Source organism: Xyrauchen texanus, chromosome 31 (genome assembly GCF_025860055.1).
Source record: "Xyrauchen texanus isolate HMW12.3.18 chromosome 31, RBS_HiC_50CHRs, whole genome shotgun sequence".
NCBI classification, from domain to species: Eukaryota; Metazoa; Chordata; class Actinopteri; order Cypriniformes; family Catostomidae; genus Xyrauchen; species Xyrauchen texanus.
In genome coordinates, this window is record NC_068306.1 from 35061860 (window position 1) to 35082701 (window position 20842).

The 20842-nt window shown below is 36.5% G+C and overlaps 1 protein-coding gene across 1 annotated transcript; it reads right to left on the bottom strand.

Moving 5' to 3' along the window:
* Positions 1 to 530: 530 nt before the first annotated feature.
* On the bottom strand, positions 531 to 20410 carry LOC127624928 (protein Shroom1-like). The gene is made up of 8 exons (XM_052099855.1): positions 20398 to 20410; positions 15996 to 18511; positions 15845 to 15897; positions 14395 to 14949; positions 13335 to 13886; positions 9811 to 9934; positions 8608 to 8880; positions 531 to 5140 (listed from the first exon to the last, which is right to left on the bottom strand). The coding sequence occupies exons 1-8, from the start codon at positions 20408 to 20410 to the stop codon at positions 4886 to 4888; spliced, it is 4341 nt and encodes a 1446-aa protein (XP_051955815.1). The 3' UTR covers positions 531 to 4885.
* Positions 20411 to 20842: the final 432 nt, after the last annotated feature.

The window sequence follows — 20842 nt, forward strand, 5'->3', positions numbered from 1 at the left end:
CCAAATTGGCCCGGTTGCTAGGGAGGATAGAGTTTCATGGGGTAACCTCCTCGTGGTCGCGATGAGTGGTTCTCGCTCTCATTGGGGTGTGTGGTAAGTTGTGCATAGATTGCGGAGAATAGCATGAGTCTCCACATGCTGTGAGTCTCCATGGTGTCATGAACAGCGAGCCACATTAGATGTGCAGATTGACGGTTCTGAAGTGTAGGCAACTGAGACTTGTCCTTCACCACCTGGATTGAGGCGAGTAACCGTGCCACCACGAGGACCTACTAAGTAGTGGGAATTGGGCATTCCAATTTGGGAGATTTTCTTTTTTCAGTTTAAGTGTAACTGATATGTATAGATTCCTTTGCTAATCATGATCAAATCATTAAACAACATTTGTGAACCTGTCTTGCAACACGAAATATTGTATGTTGTGGACTTACCTTTTGTTTATTGTAAAAAGACTTAATGACACTATAATATTAAAATGAAATCTGATCAGTTCAAATTAAACAAAGTTCAATTGCACAGGAAATATCATTACTTGCTTTATTCACATTATAACAAAAGTAATAGAATTCATGTATTCCACACAACAAATGGGAACTGGAAACAGTCAAGGCAAATAATACGCAGCACAACCACAAGAGGGCTGAAACACAAAACAGTCCAGACACATCCAATTATAATCATTCACAACTCTCAATGACAAACATGGATGGGTTTCAAACAGTGCATAGACTCACACACTACCATTTCATAATCTACATCAAGAATCAGTGTTGTTTGTGGGGTGATGTTTCTGTGGAGAAACAGGACTTTCACATGACAACCATAGGTGTCTAGATGGAAAAGACATAACTGTTCAGTGGCCACCCTCTGTTCAGAGGCCAAAACAAACTTTCATTTGTTTATCCAAAAGAAAATGGCAATGAAACATTCTAAAAATGTGAAAACATTTCTTAAGAGTTACTACTGAATATAGTTTGAAAGGCATTACATATGCATATCATCAATACAATTTAAAGCAGATTTGGGATATAAAATGATTTTACACTACTGACGGGAAGTCACATTAATTTCCACCAACCGGTTCCTTCAAACAGCTCGTTTCAATGGACAGTTATTAGTGTACGCTTCACTTGACTACTGTTGCGACCAATTTGTGAAGTGGTCGGAGCTGTTCATGACAAATAAGCAGTGCTGGTAGAATATTTAGTTGTTTTTTAATTTGAAGATATGTTTGCATGTTTTCTTAACTTTCTTAACTCCTGATGAACACATTCTAAGTATTATTTAGTGCCATGTGTCACTATGTGTTGGAAGGGTTTTGTCCATCAAATGCATCAAAATGCCCAAATACACGTCATTTCATATTCACAATGTAATCTGATTGCATTAGCAGCGTAAAAGTAGTTTTTGTTTTGTGAAGTGCTTTTGTACTCTGCTTCAAAATGCACTTTTGCTTTAATGATAACTTTAAGGACGATTTTGTGATACTGATTCCCAAATATAACTGGTCTGATCTCTTACCACACAAGGATAGCATTTGTAAAATGGCAAAATTGCTTGACCATGTTTGTGTAATGTATCCCGGGAACCTGTCCATATTTCTAGAAACTTCCATAAGAAATGCGTGTGACATCAAATAAAACATTTGTAATGGAGAAATTAGGGTCAAAGTTCAATAAAAACACAAAACTACAACAGGGAGGGGTGTGAATGCTTATTAATCCCGATCAATGAAACTACATTTGGTTTTTGAATGTAACAACTAACAAAGCAGCTAATCTAAATGAATGATGTATTCATGATTGTGAAACAAACTGATTATACAGTGGACTAATTCAAATGTTTACATTCTGATTGGATTAGCCATGTTCAAATCTGCTATTTAAATGCTGATAAATGCACACAATATAAATATATACTGCCACATAAAAGTTTGGCCATACTTACACATTCATTTTGATGTTTTTATTTTTACTATAAAATGTGATTATAAATAATTTTGAAATAAATGGAAGGTTAGGAAATACGTAGTGACCAAAAGCTAAATTAACAAAATCTTATATTTTACTTTCCATCAATACATAAATCCTTCATCTAGATTACAGCTCTGCATACTCATAATAATAATAATAATAATACATTTCGAAATAATATTTTTTTAGTAAGTTTAGTTTTGTAAAGAAATTCAGAAGCAGGCACAATTTTGATTAATCTATTAAATTCATTTAAAATATTTAACCCTACTAGGCTGTTCAATAATGGTTTACACATTGGCGGTTAACAGTCATTTTTGACCGGAAACAGTACAGGTGTAACTTGTATAGATGTCATTTTTTTTTTATTTAAGAAATTATTACATTTCTTCTTCCCTGAAGTAATAACTATAATATTATGCACTTTCTTTTAGGATTTTATGCTATTTAGATCTTATTTACCTGTAAATCACTCAATTATATCATTCATTTGCATATGCAAATAAGTAAATTTAAGTTCACCTCAATTCAGTAAAAACATAAACTTCTATAAGTTGAAACATGAACAATTTATGAGATTGTGTCATGAATTGGTGCAGATTGCTGAGATCTGGTGGAATTTCATTTCTTTCTTTTTTTTTTTTTTTACATGACTTCAAAATGTTCATGACAATCATAACCAGTAGATGCAGATGTGTGGTCTGACTTTCTAATTTTAGATTTAGATTAGATTATTAAAGTTACACATTTGGATATATATTTAGATTTTTTTTTTTTTTAACTATTCTTGTTCCAAATGTATCATTTTTTTATTGATTTGTATTGATTTGTACAATAATGTGACATTACTACAAGTTTACGGTCAAATCTGACCATGGTGTTAAAAAGAAGAGACATAGAATAAGCAATTTGTTACCAATAATTCATTTTAAATATCAAACTTTTATAACTCAAAGTAAATTAGTTTACAGTTTCTTTGTTTCCATAACAGAAAGATGTGTTGTTTTAAGCATGTACATTGGGGCCAGACTCAGACTTTGTTATTTGATCTGTGTGTGTGATTCTGTTCTACGTTGTGTCTTCTGGTTGTGTTAGTGAGCAGTTTATGTGTGTTTGTGTGTTCTTTTGAAGCATTGTGGCTTATTGCAAATGTTGCATTTAGCACAAGTTCAGTGTTGGGTAGATTACTTCTGAAATGTAATACGGTACTGATTACAAATTACATGAATAAAATTGTTACCAAGAACAATCTTTTAGATGACTCTTTTTAGGTAAACTTATCTAATTTTTTATAATTAATTTTGGATTACTCTTTGCATGGTTTGATAAATCTATTAATGTTTTATGTTTTAAGCACCAAATGTAATATAACACTCATATTAAACTTTAATAAATATGAAATCAAACAGCCACTTTTTTTACTTGAGCCTGATGTCATTATTATTCATATAGTATGTATTTGTAAGTAACATTTAGAGCTACACATCTGTACATGTAAATAATGCACTAGCTATTGCCACTGGCTTATTTGTAATGTAATCAAACATTTAATCATACAAATGTAACTAATCTGGTTACCCATATTTTTAAATGTAATCTGACTACAAGTAATTGACTGTTGTAATCTGTTTACGTGATCCAGAATGCATGTAATCTGTCACTATCCGACACTGCACAAGTCGATCCAACATTTGTCAGCGTTTGTAATGTTCAACTTACATTAATGTGTTAGTAACATGTCCTAACAGGATCTGTGTCAGGGTCTCACTTCACAATTGTGCAATGATGGCAGTTAAATAAAATGTATGCTACACCCCGATCATTTCAAATACACAATACAAAATACACAACTTTAAAAGAGAATCTTAAGAACAAAATATAATTATTTTAAGGTACTTTATAATTAAATACATTCAACATGATAAGTGTCAAATTAAATTACTCAACAAACAACAACAAAAATCACGGATGAATAGCTACACTATGACAGATGAAGCATCAAGTGTCAAAAGAAATAAGACCTGAAATCAGCAAGAATAAACACGGGATGGATTACAATATAGTTTTAATGTTCCTAATGCGTATGTGCAGTTTAGCATCAAAAGTGCTTTTTCTTCCTTTTTGGTCATCATTTTAGAGTGCTCTGTGAGTATAAAATCAAAGCAAACCCAAATACCAAAAATGCCATATTCCTTATTCATCCACTTTATACTCACAATAAACCATTCCTCAGCTCTTAAAAGAATTTATGCCATCATTTACTCACCCAAACTGTATGACTTTCATGACAGTTCATAAGAGAAGTCATGATCTACGAATCATTCTTTCGAAAACCTGTCTGAATGATTCATCCATGAACAGGACTCATCTTGTTCGATTTCAACTCTCTGGAGGGAATAATTATCAGTGAATATCAACAAAGTTCAATCTGTTTCTCACCCAAAGCTGTTGTATGGCTTCAGAAGACTTAACCTAAAGAGCACGAGTCACGTGTTCCACTTTTCCGATACTTTTCCGATGCTTATGTGTCCTTTTCGAAGTATGACAGCTCCAGTCCCCATTCTTTGTAATTGCATGGAAAAGACCGATGACTACATTCTCATTAATTTCTCCTTTTGGTTTAAAAGTGGTGAGTAAATAGTGACAGAATTAGTATTTTTGGGTGAACTATTCCTTTAAAGCTTTCCATGGAAAGTCAGCTAAATATTCAACTAAAGCACATCGTGAAACATAGTGTCAAAGTAATTACAGTCTCAAGGAGGCAAGTGGTCATTTTTAAGAGGCACGTTCAGGCATTTCAGATCATGTCATTGACCATTGTCATTAGACCAAGTGCCACCCATGGGAGACTACATGGGGGATCTGTTGTTCCTTGAGCCTCTGAAAGTGCTGATCTCACTGGATCGAGACCGTTATTGTGGTATACTGTTGAGTAAAGCCTCGAGCTGTTCCTCACCCAAACGCTGCTTCTCGTCCAGGTCTTTCTGGCGAATGAGCAGGGAGGCCTTGGTTTGGATGAAGCACCGGTACTCCTGGAGCTGTGCATTTGTCAGCTGTTTGGAGAGGAATGTGGACACCAAGCGCTCCCGTCGGTCCAGGTTGTCCTTCAAGTCTTTGGCGTCCTCTCTCTGTTTGCACAGCAGATGGTGGCGGTTGTCTAGTGATTGCTGTGTATTGAGAAGAGTAGTAAGTTGATACGTCACAAATCTGATTAAATACTTCAAAATGTTTTGAAGAAACAAAAAGGTGAAGTAAAACCCAATTTTTACATTTTCTGAAGAAAATGCGAGTGGTGCTTGCCTGAGAAAGACTCAAGACCACGATGCTTAGGTGTTGTGGGTCGTTGCAGCCATTGCGTGGTTGCTAGGGTGTTCTAATTGTTTTTAATTTGTCTACTAACAATGTCAAACAGTGTACATGCATCACACGAGATTTATGTAATTTTTGTCATGAAAATTCAAAGCACAATGTGATTTGCAGAACTTCTCAAATTCTGTGCGTGTTTCATAGAATTCTGTTCAGGCAATTACACTGATGGAAATTAAATTATATTTAATTATACAAAATATTTTTGAAATAAAATGTTCGACTTCTTTGTCTTGCCAAGGATAATTTCATAGCTAAGATTTTATCCATCTTATTTATTCACAATTAAATAGTATTTTCACACTTTTCACATAATCTGGCAAAATTACAGCTTGATTGGAAATGACGGCCAATCAAAATTTAAGATATATTATATTTATCTTACATTTTCTTTGTTTTCTTCGAATATCACTTATTTGATCTCGAGCATGCTTTTTACTGACACTTTTATTAACTTGGTTAACAAGTACAGTACACCAACTTAAAAAAAAAAAAAAAACTTTATTAGCTGCAAATTGATTTGTGTTGTGGAAATGACACCACAACTGTGGGAGAGGCATAATAAAAAAAAAAAAAAATTCTCCCCTTTTCTCCTCAATTTGGAATGCACAATTTCCAATGCGCTCTAACTCCTTGTGAAGGTGCAGTGACTCGCCTCAATCCGGGTGGCGGAGGATGAATCTCAGTTGCCTTCGTGTCTGAGACCGTCAACCCGCACATCTTATCATTTGGCTTGTTGAGCGTGTTACCGCGGAGACATAGTGCATGTGAAGGCTTCACGCTATTCTCCGCGGCATCCACACACAATTCACCACATGCCCCACCGAGAGCGAGAACCACATTATAGCGAGCATGAGGAGGTTACCCCATGTGACTCTACCCTCCCTAGTAACCGGGCCAATTTGGTTGCTTAGGAGACCTGGCTGGAATCACTCATCATGCCCTGGATTCGACTGCTTGCGACTCCAGGGGTGGTAGTCAGCATCTTTACTCGTTGAGCTACCCAGGCCCCTGGACAGTCATCATTTTTGAAATATTAACAGAAATCATTTTTACACATTAAATATTGGAATAGATTATTTCAGTCTTTGCTTAGATTGTCATAGTTTTAAACATATAATAATTTGTGTTTTTATAATGGATTTTCGTAGTTGAATAATGTGAGTCTGGGACAAGTCTAAAACGGTAAAATCTATACATAAAAGTCATTTCAAAATAAGTACCAAAAATAAACGTTTACGGCTTAAAAAAGTTTCCAATTCCATTTAAATGAGATTTTCATACAACAAAAAAGCTGAAAATGGTTTCTTTTAATGAAATTCAAAAGCCATGAAATTGCCAGTATTCAAAATGACACACACACACACTACACATACAAATACAAATATATATATATATACACACCGGAGGCCAAAACTATGGAATCATTTACAGATTTTGCTCTTATGGAAAGAAATTGGTACTTTTATTACCAAAGTGGGATTCAACTGATCACAATGTACAGTCAGGACATTAATAACATGAAAACTTCTTAAACTACTTCAAAGATTTCTCATCAAAAAATCCTCCACATGCAGCAATGACCAGCTTTGCAGATCCTTGGCATTCTCGCTTTCAGTTTTTCCAGATACTCATGTGACATTTCACCCCACGCTTCATGTAGCACTTGCCATAGATGTGACTGTCTTGTCGGGCACTCCTCACCCACCTTACAGTCTAACTGATCCCACAAAAGCTCAATGGGGTTAAGATCCATAACACTCTTTTCCAATGATCTGTTGTCCAATGTCTGTGTTTCTTTGCCCACTCTAACATTTTCTTTTTGATTTTCTGTTTCAAAAGTGGCTTTTTCTTTGCAGTTCTTCCCATAAGGCCTGCACCCCAGAGTCTTCTCTGTACTGTTGTACATGAAACTGGTGTTGAGTGGGTAGAATTCAATGAAGCTGTCAGCTGAGGACATGTGATGAATGTATTTCTCAAACTAGAGACTCTGATGTACTTATGCTCTTGTTTAGTTGTACATCTGGTCTTCCACATCTCTTTCTGTCCTTGTTAGAGCCAGTTGTCCTTTGTCTTTGAAGACTGTAGTGTACAACTTTGCATGTACCAAATTAGTAATTTAGCATGATTACTCAAGGATCAGGTGTTGGAGTGATGCTGCTGGAAATGGGCTCTGTCTAGATTTGATCAAAAATTACTTTTTTCAAATAGTGATGGTGCTGTTTTTTTCATCAGTACTGACTTGACTGTACTTTGTGATCAGTTGAATGCTACTTTGGTGAATTAAAGTACCGATTTCCTTCCAAAACAACAAAATCTGTACATTATTCCAAACTTTTGGCCACCAGTGTGTATAATAGATTTGATTTTTGAAATATTCCTAGATAATTGTAGAATGACTACTTGCATAAAAATAATATGTGGTGAATAAAGTATCAAGAAAGAATTTACATAAATTCAGTGATCCAAAAGCTGACACATTCTTTGATTGCAATATTTGCACTTTCATGGTGTTCAAATATTTGTCACAAGAGGGCAGTGCGATTGTAAAAGCCATAGAAACTAGAGGACAGTTTCGGTCATAGAGTGTTTATACCAGCAACTGTTGATCCTAGCAGTCAAGCATATGTTTTTAAAAACATATTTAAAAAAGATCTTTACAGTGATCATTTTCAATATTCAATGCAATTTTAAAAAAAAAGAAACATGACAGTGTTCTTATCCCTACACACATAAACTTTAGTGTGTTTATTCAAGCAAGAATGTCAAACCACATGGACCCCTCCTAGTTTTAACACTAGATATTTAAACAAAGACACACCTTAACTGACACACCTCACTCAGCTGATTTATGGCTTTGAAGGTTTGGCATTATCACTGAGGATGGGTTTATCAAAAACAGCATCATCAGCAACATATATGTATAATATATATATATATAATTATTATTATTATAAATTATTACTTTTCTATTAAAAATATGTAAATATATATATAAAAAAAATAATATTCTTGATAGATAGTGTTGAATGTGTAATACAAATTGATCGAATGTGATGTGCAGTATAATCTGCAATATATCAAAAACTGAAACTAAGTTTTAGTCATTTTTATTTTTAGTTAGTTTTCAAACAAAGGAAACATATATTTGCTTAGTTTCAGTTCTTACAATTATGTTATTTTTATTATTTTATTTTTGATCTCTTTTTAATTTGAGGTTTGATTTTAGTTTTGGTTTACAACAGTAACATTGTTTCCCATAACTCACTTTCTCCTCTGTGTCCGTTTTGTCATCCACAGTGCTGAGGGCATTCTGCACTCGTGCGAGGCGCGCCGACAGACACATCAGTAGACTGACCACCCGCTCTAGATCTCCTATAAACTGTGTGTAGCGCTCTAACTCAGCAGGCACACAGCTCTCTCGCACCAGAGTCTCCAGAGCATCGCCTCGTGCCCCATTCTCTTTCTCCTCACCCTGCAGGGTAGAGCGGACCTCCTCAAGAGACTTCAAACGCTCCTCTATATCTGCTATCAGCTGTCTCTATATGTGAGAAGATGCACAGGAGACAAATAGACAAGATATGTTTATTATAAGTCATTAAAGTAATCGACAAATAAGGTTTACTGAGATTAGAAATAGAAATAGAAATGTTTAAAAAAATCTAGCTAAAAACATGTGCCAAGTTTGTAGATATGTAATCTTTGCCTCATTTCTGAAAAACACTTACAGCATTTTCGACAAAAATTGACTTAAAAGGATAGTTCACCTAAAAATGAAAATTCTCTCATGATTTACTCACCCTCATGCCAACCTCGATGTGTATGACTTTCTTTCAATATACAAGTTCTTATTTTACAATAAATTCTCCTCCCTCCTCAGTCAATCTCCACTTTCACTTTCTTCTTCTTGTGTTTTTGGTGATTCACATTCTTTATGCATACTTGGCAGGGAGAAGAATATCTAGCAAAAAAGGACTTAAATATTGACCTGTTTCTCACCTACACCTGTAATATCACTTTTGAAAATATGGATTAATATGCATTTTATGGACCTACAGAGCTGAAATATTCTTCTAAAAATGTTAATTTGTGTTCAGCAGCAGAAGAAAGTCATACACATCTTGGACGGCATGAGGGTTAGTAAATGATGAGAAAATTAAAATTTTGGGGGGAATTATCCTTTTAATGACTTTAAAAATGTGGTGTAACTTTCAAGTAAACCACATGTAAAAACTTTCCTTGCACCTGGAATACTTGAGTGCACCCTACCCCAACCTAAACATAAACATACGTTTTCAAACATATTTTTCAAGGTATTTTTTTAACAAATGTCATGAATTATTGAGTCATGATTATTAAGAAGTTTTCAACATTTGTGTCATCATGTCATTATTAACCATTATGTATTCATAAGGTTCGTGTACTTTAGCTTATACAATAGAATTATTGTAAGTTACAGTACTAGGAGTACCTTCTTTTCAATGATGTCCATTTCTGTGTTGCACAGTTTGTCTTTTTGGTTGTTTGAGAGAGCAGCGTCATCACTCAGAGATGAGGGTGGGTTTGATGGTTTGTCATTCTGTGGCATCTCAGTGCTTTAAAAAACCCACACAATATTAACTAACAGTGGCACAAATAAAATTACAGCCTTTACATATTTGAAAATCGATTGGAGGGGAATATTCCTCACAAACATTTGTGTTCTGACAAACCCCTCTGGCAAACATTTGGTAAAACTCGGTTTTGTTTGAAGCAAATAGAGCTGTTCAGTCATGATGTTAATTTGTAGAACAACCCTAAAGACAAATTCGCCATGGGTTCCCTCAGGAATTTCCTGTGGGTTTTAGAATGGGATTTTCAATTTATGAGTATATTAAGGTCTGTGGTTAACATTACTTGAAGAGACTTTAATTTTGTTTGTAATAAACACATCTCAAAGAAAGGACATGAGTTTAAACTGCTGTGTTTTTTTAAACATATCGAAACAAATCGAAAACATTAGACATTCTAGAGGGAACCCATGGCTCAAGAAAGCCAATTTTCTTCTGGGTTTGAGGACTACAAACTGAACCACAAATTAACAAGTTTATTGCAAATAAAGATAACTTTTTTTTTTGCAAAGGATATTCTGATAAATATAATGCATAACAAGTATTACTGTTATTGAGTTATTACATCAAACATATTTAATGTTTCTGAAATACACATTAGCTCGGTTCCAAAACAAGCTAATTTGTAACCTCATAAATGACCAATGTGGAACATTCTACATAGACAGCAACTCTGTGCAGTCGGGTTCCGACAGCAAAAATCCCATTCATTTCTCCATAGGTCATTTTTTTTTTTTTTTTTTCAAATCAAACCAAAGTTGGAGCTGGTTTGTTTGGTTCAAATCAAGGATTTTTTTTAAAATACCTATGGAAGAAAGGAATGAGAAAAATAATTCAAGAACCAAGACTGTTACACTTTACAAGTATAAAAATACAACGCACACACAAATACTGTGTAAATTGAAATGTAAATATTTATTAATAAAACTATTATTTTTATGGATCCTTTCCAGTATATAATGATTTGTTTATTACTGAGATTATCAAAATGCCATTTGAGATGGAAGATTGGGATGTTTAGATTGGGAAGCATATTTGCAATGCTGCTTTAGAGTTTAGCCAAACAAAACTTTGTTAATGCCTAACCTTTGGAACAGCCATCGTGTTGAAAACACGTTTATGCCTTAAATTCCAGTCTAGGAACTTACTAGATTTTGGAACAAAACCATATGTTTTACTTAGATGCACATTCATTTACAAGTAAAGGGTCAAAAGAAGTATTTGCCTTGTAGGGGAGACCAAGGCTAGTTGTCACACAGGGAAGTTATCACAAGGGCTATATTTCAGTAACAATTTGTTTTTGAATCAAAAGTCCAATTACACAAATGTGTGGTTTCTCAAGCAGTGGTTTTGTATGTTGTAATTTCAAAACCCTAAATATAAAAATGTCCAATATGATCATACAGCATTTCTGCTACGGCTGGGGGGACTAGTTTTCAAATGTGATTTAAATGTTATCTTACTTGGTGTCCAGATTAATTAATCGCGATTAATCGCATATACAAATCTTTGCTGAGAAAGCCCCTCATATAACAATAATTCAATATATAAAGATTATACATATTTATATCAATATATAATTATACATAGTTATCTTTAAATATTTATAAATTATATCAATATATATATACACGTGAATTTGTCAATCAGTTGGAGATTTATTATGAGGGCTTGTTTAAGGACCCGTCAATGTACACCTGCGTCAGACATGCTTGTGTAGCGTCTCGGGTGCTTTGCATCATAAATATAAAATGCTTAGTTCACTGCTTCAAGTTAAATATAGTTTAATACTCAATCTTTAAACACATCTTGAGATCCCTTAGTTCGCATTTGCGCTCCTTAAAGTGTTTTGAATGCAAGAACGTAACGCATGTCTGTGTTGTGGGTTGTTTTCTTCACTGTATAAACTGTGTGTTTCTCATACAGCTGAAATTTGACTTGCATTTCTCAGGAATCTTCCTTATTATGCTGCGATTAATTGTGAATTTTTTTTTTTACGCGTTATTTTTTGTCAAATTAATCGCACTGAATTAACGCGTTAAATGGACAGCCCTAATATATATATATATATATATAAATAAAGGATGTTAAATGGCAAGTTTAAAACAAATACTGTAGTAGACGGTACAGATACCAGTAAAAATGTCACAATTCTCAATTTTGAAAACACAGAATATTTTTTTTTTGTATACAGTACTATTGAACATACTCTTTTAGCCTACTAAAATGTTAAATTTCAATGTAAATGGGGGAGTCACTTTGTGACACTGTGATGTGTGTTGAAGCAGCCTAGTGGGGAGCTACACTTTGCTACAATTATCCTTCCACTCAATATTACTCTGTAAGAACCGATTTAGTTTTTGATCGTTAAAATGTGCTGGGAGTGTAGAATGTCGAAGAATTAAAAATCATCGTCCTATGCGTCTGACGCCTCTCAAGAGCAAGATGTTGGTGGTCCGGTTAGGAATGACAACGCGCCTCAGGATGTAGGTCAAGATATTGTGAACATTTATGTAGCACTAATGAATATAAATAAATATTATATTTAAACAACAGCATGATTCCTTCAAGTGTTTCTCAATTAAGTAACCATTGCTTCAACTTTTTTAAGTTGTACAATATGACATTTGTTTGATTTTTGTTCTAAACTGTTTGTTCCCAAATTCCATTCTTTCTGATTTTATTTTTCTGAATTTTTAAAATTGTATTCAATTTCATCTTCTAAATTGTGTCTAATCAAATGAATACAACTTTAAACAAATAAAAATATAACAATTTCTTATCAACATACCATTGCATTTATTTTTATTTTTTTAAATAAGTGCTTTAGTAAAGATCCTCACAACATAATCTTATAACACAATATTGGACTTATTTTTGTGAACAAAAAAGTGCTGTACAACAGTGCATCACATTATGAATGAAAATATTGATGAAAACTTATATTCTATTCTAACAGCCCCTTGCCTGTGAGATTTAGGTTCAACTTAACAAAAATAATAATAATAATAAAATAAACTTTAAGTATATCTTTTATTTTGAATCAAACTTTTATTTTGACATGATGGCTTTTAATGGTCTTTGTTTTTGACGGTAGTTTCACACTTCCGGATAAATTATGGTTAAATGACCCAACGTGATTGTCGAGGCACAAAATGCTACAATTTATAAATATAGTCTGCAGGCGCTGCACACATCAAAGCGAATGTGCACTCTATTCTGTCATCTACTACAAGAAGCACAGGGCGCAATGTGAGCAGCTTCATACATTCACTTTGCAGTGCACAGACTGTACAGTATATTTACTTAAATCTCAAATTAAATGGGGTGGGGGGTGACAACTAGCCCTGGTCTACCCTATTTTTGACAAATGTGCAGTAGTCACCTGTGTGCAGCTTGCCTTGGGTTACTAACTTTCTTCTCCTGTTTCTTCTTGTAGTGTTCCTCCATTAGAAGAGTATCTTCAGACAACAGCTGCTCCATCAGCATGAGAGCTGTCTTCCGATTGGTTGTAGGGTAAAGACTACGAGCTAATGACTGGTCAGCTGAAACTACCTCCTGAACTAGCACTTCCCACTCTAGTTTGTCCTTGGGATCCTTACATCGCTTGTTATCAGTCACAAGACATCCAACTTCCTTACCACTAACCTCTTTTTCCCTACTTAGTGCAGGTGTCTGGCTGGACTCCACATGCGGAATGACAGGAAGTGTAGTTATATGTGTAGTTTCAATAAAACAACATGGGGTAGGCACTGCATTTTGGAGTTCAACAAGAGTTTTTATTTCAGGAGATGGGCAATTTTTTGCCTCTGTCTCATTTGTCTCAGGCATTGAAATCCATAAACTGGGATCTGTTGTGACTCCATGACTGAGAGAAACTTCTGGACCAGATAAAGGTGCCTCACTCACATTCAGAGGAGAAAATTCCTGCTCTTTTCTGCAATGATTAAAAACAGACATAATTTAAAAACATGCTTTCAATGTGGCCACAAAAATGTTATTATACTTGCCAGGGCATCACTATGCTAAGTTGTTTTGATTTATTTAACTCAGGTAAAAAAGGTATTCTAGGTGGTTGTTAGGGCATTCCTAGGTAGTTGCTTAATGACCACATCAAAAAGCCCACCCCAAAGCCTGGTCTCTAGATATGGCTTAGGTCCCTCGTTCAATGTAAGTCTACAGGATTTTTTTCACCCATTTTATCTTCCACCAGATGTAAATCGTAAGTCTGATGGCTTACAAAAGTAATAGCGCACTTTGAGATACAGTACTGTATGTATTGCCAAAATGATGCAGGAAAAGTTACAAAATGAAGTTTAATACTTAAGCTTAGGGGTTTGTTCAAATACCTAACTCTAAGGTATGTGCAATAACAATCGTGAAACTTGCCTTATTAGACACCACTAATAAATACATAAACAACAAGGATTGAGGGTATACAGTACCTGATATCAAGCTTGATCTCATCGGATTCATTGGAATGACTAGGCATGGTGTCATTTCTATTTTTAGTTCCATTGCAGTGAGAAGCCAAATGGATTTCATCCTCACGAGAGGGTACATGGTATACAGAGGCAATGCCATGGGATTCATATGTGTCAGGTGGAGAGGACAATGCTTTGAGCTGGGAGTAGGGAACTGCTAAAGAGTCTGGTGTTGGAGATATCTGCTTAAGGAGTTGTTTCTCAGGACCTGCCTGAGATTTATCTGAGTGTTCTCCAAATCTCAACAGGGGGCAACAGCTTTGATTTAGCTTACTCTCCATATGTTCCTTTCCTTTTGTGATTTGCGTCTCTTTTACAGACATATGTTGCTTTTCCTGCAGTTGGTCAAGCTGCTCAGAGCTCTTGCTGAGAACTTCAGGACTTGAGATCTTGGACACCCCAAGTTCCTCCATAGATTTTCCTCTTGGAGCGACCATTTGTGCCCGTCGGTCATTAGAAACCGATGCTGTACGACTGTGATGGACCAATGTATCTCCCTCTACATTTCTCTGCACACTGAAAAAACAAGTAGTTGGCATCAAGATATCATGTTTAATCAAATCATTTCCCAAACTAAATAACTATTTAACCAAATGAATGACATTCATGTCTACTCTGTTGAGATAACAACATTTTTCTATTTTCTGAAGAAAATGTAAGTGGCGGTTGCACATGTATCACTCATGCCAATAGCACAAATAGTGCAGGACCTGTTACACACCACATTTTAAAATCATATGATCTTTAAAAATGTAAAATCCACATGACTTGTTGGCCGTCAATGGACTGCTTAAAGCGAGCGGTGTGACTTTGACATCTGGATGAAACATACTGCAGAGAATGTGTTGTTTTTATTTTAGAGCTGGCTTCACCCATGCAAAGATATTTATTAAGAATTGTCCAGTAATCTTTTGCTTTGATAGGCCAGTGGCATTGGGGTAAAAGTTGAAATAATTTGAACTGAATGCCGCATCATGATTGAAGGAAGGGCAAGGGTGAAGCTGATGCTTCACTCCATATTGTCCAGCAATTGGTCCAAATCCTTAACTGTAAAGGCTAAAGTCTACTTCGGTTTCCTGTATTCAGCTAGATCTCGTACACAGTACGTGACGTAAATTTAATCATCGCCAAACTTTGCGTTGACAGTTTTTGTAACCTCATGCACCTCGTAGCATGCATGGGTTGAACATGTCCACACAGGCTTCTTTCAATAGGATACACTTTAAAAAGCATAGAATGCCCAACCGTGCACAATGCATAAAGGCACACGGATAAACTTAGTATACCCTAACCATAAGTATGAGCAACATTAATAGTGAAGCTTGTCCTAGCAAGTGCCACTAATAATTTGGGGACAGACACAGTCTGACATTTCCCATTATACTCATCAACAAGAGCAATAATAGGTCACCTTGATATGTCATTGTTACAACTGGTTGAGAACTCATCTGGATGTTTCTGAGCCTATAGAACAAAATATGATGTTAATGTAGCCATATAACAATCGAAATGTGGCAGTGGATATTTTAAACTTAGTCATACAAAACATTTTTAATACATACGTGGAAAGCATGGGGAGTGGACGTGCTTCGAGCCCGGAAGAACTCAGGTTGTTCAGGCCGGTCCAGAAGACTCTCCACAGACGCAGACTTCCCTGCTGATGGGGACTTCTCTCTCGAGCTGGACTGCCTTGAGTGAATGCTAGGCTGAGCAGGGATGAATTGGGCATATTTAACAGAATTTGACATGGACTCAAGAATGCGACCAGCAGAGAGAGGCCTGTGGAGCTTCTTAAAGTCTGCAATGCCAGAGTTATGTCTGGAGCTCCAGGCACTCAGCCTCCCAGCAGTTGAATTCCTTTGGCTTGGTAATTGTGGAACTGGCTGTTGGGGTTCAGCTACCTTTTGACCAGTTTTCCGTTCCATGTATGCTGTCAAGGCCTTGTGCTGAAGCTGCTTCAGACTTGACTTTGAGAAGTTGGAGGCAGACAGAGCACGTCCTCGTGTTTCAAACATCTTCCGCCTGGCAGCCACTAGACCATGATCACCACCTTCCCCTTCATTTCCAAGAGAGTGGCAGTTCATATGAGCAGGTTCATCTGACAGCTGATGTAGTTTCTCAGGTTCAGAATGAGACAACTTTTTCTGATCTGCCGTCAAACGCTTCCTAGACCCTACTCGAGGCACTTGTGGTTGAGCAATATTCTGTGACGTCTCCGTTTCTATTTCCATTCCTTTCTCGATCTCCAGACAGAGGTCCTTCATGCTCTTCTTTTCTGTTCCTTGAGGATTGTGTAGTTGTGCAGTGGGATTGGCCAAGCTGGAATGTACGTTTTGTAATGGCGAACCAGCAGGCACAACAGAATGCTTTTTGTTTGTCTGCTGCTTGATTCTGTGGGGCCAAGAGAGTTGCAAATCTGTCCTTTTAAAGGAAGTTGCCTTTAAAACCTTGGATTGGGCATCTTTCAGTTTCTCCTTGTAATACTTTTTGTAGGAGTCATCCAAGGTACCACATGGGTAGGTGAATTCATTTGGTTGTTCTTCTTTAGACATTTCACTCTGCCAATGTTCACTGTTATTAGAGCTTTGGCTATCTTTTCCTGCCTTCTGCTTATCTTTGCCATAGTCTGTAATCTTAATCTCCATACCACTATCATTATTGTTTTTGAAATTGCTTGTAAATGGTGCCATGCTGGCTCCTGTGAGGTGGTATAAAAGTGGGGTGGTCTCCTTGCTTATCTTTTCTCTTGGAACATCCAATTTGGGCTGTCTCGAATTTCTTGTCATCTGTTTTTCATTCTTGGGGCAACTGGTATGGTCTTCCTTAATCAGAGCAGGGGTTATTGTTTTACCAACCAAATTCTCCTCAGGACCACAGTAGAAGATAGGGTGGCTGGAAGAGTGATGTTTGCCATTTTCTTTACTCATGACTCTCTTGTCCTCCACACCTTGAGAGGTCTGCTCTGACTTGTAAGATGGATGCTCCATAGCTTCATTCTGAATGATGAACTTGTGCGCCTCTTGAAAAAACAGTCTACCTCTCGGACCATCGGGACAGCTCTGCCTTCTACGCTGAGCTTTATAGGACCACTCACTGGAGGTCTCCATGCTTCTACTTTCACCAACACCTTGCATGACACTGGGTTCAGAGGAATTGAAGACACCGGTAACAAAATAGAATTGGCCTTTGTGTTGAATACTCCCTCTGATCATGTTCTGTGGCATATGGCAGGAGTTAACGTAGCATTGCTGCTCAGAAACAGGTCCCCCATAAGCTGAATGCGACCTCTTCCTTTGAGTTTCAGAATGGCCACACCAAGACTGCTGCAAGTGTTCTGGCTGACAGGTTTGCAGGGGCAATCTACTTAAAATACTTGTATATTTTGGTGGTTCAAGAACCTTGTCCCCAAGGTCTTGCTTGAGCTGATCTCTCTGACAATTTTGTGAAATTAAGCGACAATTGACAGGCTCAACCAGGACACCACAGTCCTCTGGATTTCCAGTCTGTTTTGAAGTAGAAATGTCATCAAACTGTCCTTCGGGACTCAGACGTGCCCTTGTGTTTTCAAGGTTCCTCGTTGTTACAAAGCTGTCTAAACGGGCAGGAGGTGGTGGGGGAGGTAAAGGAAGCATTGGAACTGGTGGACTTTCAACGTTAGAGCAGCTACTGCTGCTCCGATGGTGCTGTTGCACATTGGCTTCCATGGAACGGTAAAGGTGGTCCATGCTCTTTGAATCGGATTCAAGAAAGGTTGGGCTGTATTTTGCTTTTGCATATTTCAGATCGGTATAGTGCAGGCTGTATGACTGGAGTTCATCCTTTAGGTAGGGAGAGGAGTAATCAGGGACTGTGGAACCTCCAGAGAATGAGCTATAGGCAGAGTCACCTTTGCTGTGGTGGTGGGTATACTGATCGATACTGCTACTGGACTTGGCCGGTGAGAGTCGACTGACCGGAAGACTTAGAGGATGTAGGTCAAGGTTACTCATTCTCTCAAAATGGAAATGATAGAATCCATCGAAGCTATGAAAAGTAATTATGGACCCAGGTGAAATGAAGAGAATTAGACATTGGTTACCTCAATATTTTCAAGTTATTCCTTCATCTTCTCACATTAGTCACAGAACAGAAGCCAAAAGAATCTGGAACCACCTGGAACAAGCATATACAAATATTTGTGAAGCTGTTGTTGAGAAAAATGTCCTAACTGAGATGATAAACAACTCTCCCCACACTATATAATTGCTCTGGTAAGGAATTAAAGGGAGTGTGTCAAAGGGATAGTCTAATGTACTAACCAATTTACAACATTGCTAATAAGATTTTATGCAGATATGCAGGAAATGAATTAGGCAAATGCTGCTCTCCCACAACTTTTTTGATGACTGGAAGTAGCCTGCAAGTTTAACATTTACTGAGAATGTACCTGCCCACTAGGGGAAGAATTTCCCAAGTTTGCCATACACTGCAATCCTTTCTTTAGTGTGTGAATCAAATATAGCAAAATATAATAACTTTGCATAATGCATGGTACTGGGCAGTACTCTGAAAGTCCCCCAAGATAATTACTAAAGCACAAATCTGATTTCAGCTGTCAGTAACTTAATGGAGAAATTCTTTCAATTCCAAGCTCTTTCCTTGAGTCTTATTTAGCAGCTCACTGTCAAGATAACTTAACTGTAAAGATCTTTAAAGAAAGCTTGAAGGATTGCAAGGGGAAATGAAACTTTTCTTCAACTGTTGTGAAAACTGATGAAGCTGACTGGTGAAGTGTGTAATGAGGGATAACATTTTTAAAATGTTAACAGTGCATGCTTTCAAACGACAAGTCCCACTGATGTACAGTGTGCTAAGATAACTCAGATAAAAAAAAAAAATCTAATTAAGAAAGATATAAAATAATAAGCAAAGGCACAGTGATCCTATAATGACAACCCTAATGAGAATCCAGAGGAACATGTGGATAGGGGAGCAATCAAAAATATTGACTGCAATTTTAACCTGGGTGAAATATTTGGGGAGTAATCATGTGATAACTCCTAGATGGATTACGCACCGATGAGAAGCCTTGAATTAATTTACAGTGCCCTCAAAAAGTATTTAGACATTAAGTCACACTCAAAAACATTTGAACACTATTGCAATGAAAGAAAATTTAAAATAGCTTGATTGGAAATTACGCCCAATAAAAATCATTCTGTTCAAAAGTGATGATTACCATGAAATAAATTTTTCTTCAAACATCACTGTGGCAGGGCGGAGGGCGGGGCCTCCATGAGGTTTAAAGGCTGACTGCAGAGGGCTGTGCGGGAGAGAGAGATCGTTAACGGCCATGTCCGCTAACGATCTCTCTCTCCCGAACGACACCCTGCAGTCGACCTTTAAACCTCAGAGGCTTGATTAGCCTAATACGGGACCGGGTGTGTAGGATCACGACCCGGCCCCGCCCTCCGCCCTGCCACAATCACTTGCCTCATACTTCATTCAAGTTTGCTCTTTGCTGACACTTCTGTCAACTTCACTTAAGAACAGTACACTAACTTTTGAATAAACTTAATGGTGAACTTCACAACTGTGGGACAGCCTTAATTTTTGAAAAACTGACAGAAATAATTTTCACACAATAAATATTGAAATGGTTTGTTCATTTTACTCTTTGCTTAAATTATTAAAGTTTTAAACTTAATTAGTATTTTATCATGGATTTCATAGTTTAATACTGAACGTCTGGATCTGGGATTAGCATAAAACAGTAATATCTATACATTAAAGGCATTTGAAAAAGTACCAAAAATTATAGGCCTGGTCAAATTTTTCCAAGTGAGATTTAGTGTGACCTTTATATAACAAAAAGAAAAAAGATGAAATATGTTTGTTTCTTTAAAAATTAAAACCTGGGACCTGAAAGAAACTAACTGTGAAGAAAGACTCTTGTAAGGACCATAACAAACTCTATGGCCTTACCTTGACATACCATAATTACAACAACTTCATAAGAAAACAACCCGCTGCTTTTTTTTTTTTGACTGATCAAATGAGCACATTACATGGTGTTCATGTACAGGAAATATTCCATAATGATCAGGGCAAAGACACAGAGAAACATTCAAGTGGAAGGAAGGGCGAAGCAAGCTACTGACAATATGCACAAGAGCTAGAGAACACAGGTGGTCTCTCCAGCAATGACTCATTCATGTGTATGAGAGTCAGAGTGTAAAAAATGTTGGACTGCATCGGTTCCATTTTACTTGAAAATGAAAGAATACTACTTTACAACTTGGTATTATATTATGCTAGCTGCAGTGTGAAATAACAATTGTACAGTAAAAAACATTTAAACAATTAAAATGAAAAAATCTTGTTTACTAGTAAAAAATGTAAACTTTTTAAACAAGGTAAATTTTCTTGA

Bases quoted from the DNA above. Each gene is read 5' to 3' on its own strand.
- LOC127624928 (XM_052099855.1), bottom strand. The intron at 13,887-14,394 runs GTACTGTATACC...TAATCATTGCAG, and splicing joins GAGATCAAGCTTGATATCAG to AAAAGAGCAGGAATTTTCTC. The intron at 5,141-8,607 runs GTGAGTTATGGG...CTCAATACACAG, and splicing joins AAACGGACACAGAGGAGAAA to CAATCACTAGACAACCGCCA.